At 44.4% G+C, this 768-nt stretch overlaps 1 protein-coding gene across 1 annotated transcript in view; it reads left to right on the top strand.

Annotated features, from left to right (window-relative positions):
* LOC119582315 (pro-resilin-like) overlaps positions 1 to 329 on the top strand; it is a 9,736-nt gene extending 9,407 nt beyond the window's left edge. The window contains exon 4 of the mRNA XM_037930530.1: positions 19 to 329. Coding sequence (XP_037786458.1) covers positions 19 to 280 — 262 coding nt within the window. The 3' untranslated portion in view covers positions 281 to 329. The remainder of the gene's footprint in view (positions 1 to 18) is intronic.
* Positions 330 to 768: the final 439 nt, after the last annotated feature.

Below are 768 nucleotides of genomic sequence, written 5' to 3'. Positions count from 1 at the left end.
TATAAAATGACTCCTCAGGTACTACGTGCAATTGCCTGACGGTCGCCGCCTCGTGGTCGAGTACTTCGCCGACAGCACGGGCTACCACCCCACCATCACCTTCGAAGGAGAGGCGCAGTTTCCCTCAGGGCCATCTCAAGGGGCAGGAGGTCAGGGCTACGGCCAAGGCGGAGTACGACCGGGCCAGGGCTTCCCCCAGACTGGACCATGGCCAAATCAAGGCGTAGGATCTGGCCAGGGTCAGTCTCCTTCACAGTCCTATCTACCTCCCTCTAAGTAAAACGAACGAAGGAATGGTCGCATTACAATTAGGCAAGTAACTACTAAATATAAAGGGAATATGTAATGAAAATTTTGATGATGTGGGGTACGAGGGAAAAATTCGATTATGTATAATACACATAAAAGATAAATAAATGTAAGAATATATGAGGAAATCTTACAACCCGTGCATAGAAATTCCTTTAAACGTCCGTGCATCACACGGAACACGCAAACATAGATGAAAGTTGGCTGTGACATCTGCAACAGGTAATCAGTTCTGCAAACATCTTTTTCGTGTTGCTGTTTCCGATAACATGAAATATCTCGAGTATATAAAAAGCAGTAATCCGTTTTCACATCCCACGGTTAAAGGTGCAACTCACATCTTTATTACGTACGAAAGAATTTCATAGTCACTCTGTTGGATGACAATTTATGTTTTGTGTTTCCAAAGAAGTAGTGGATAACGTCTAGTTATGCGCTCAAAGACAGATAGGCATGTTG

Source organism: Penaeus monodon, chromosome 15, assembly GCF_015228065.2.
Source record: "Penaeus monodon isolate SGIC_2016 chromosome 15, NSTDA_Pmon_1, whole genome shotgun sequence".
In the NCBI taxonomy this organism is placed as follows: domain Eukaryota; kingdom Metazoa; phylum Arthropoda; class Malacostraca; order Decapoda; family Penaeidae; genus Penaeus; species Penaeus monodon.
The sequence above is the reverse complement of the archived record's forward strand: the minus strand, read 5'-3'. Positions and strand labels throughout refer to the sequence as shown.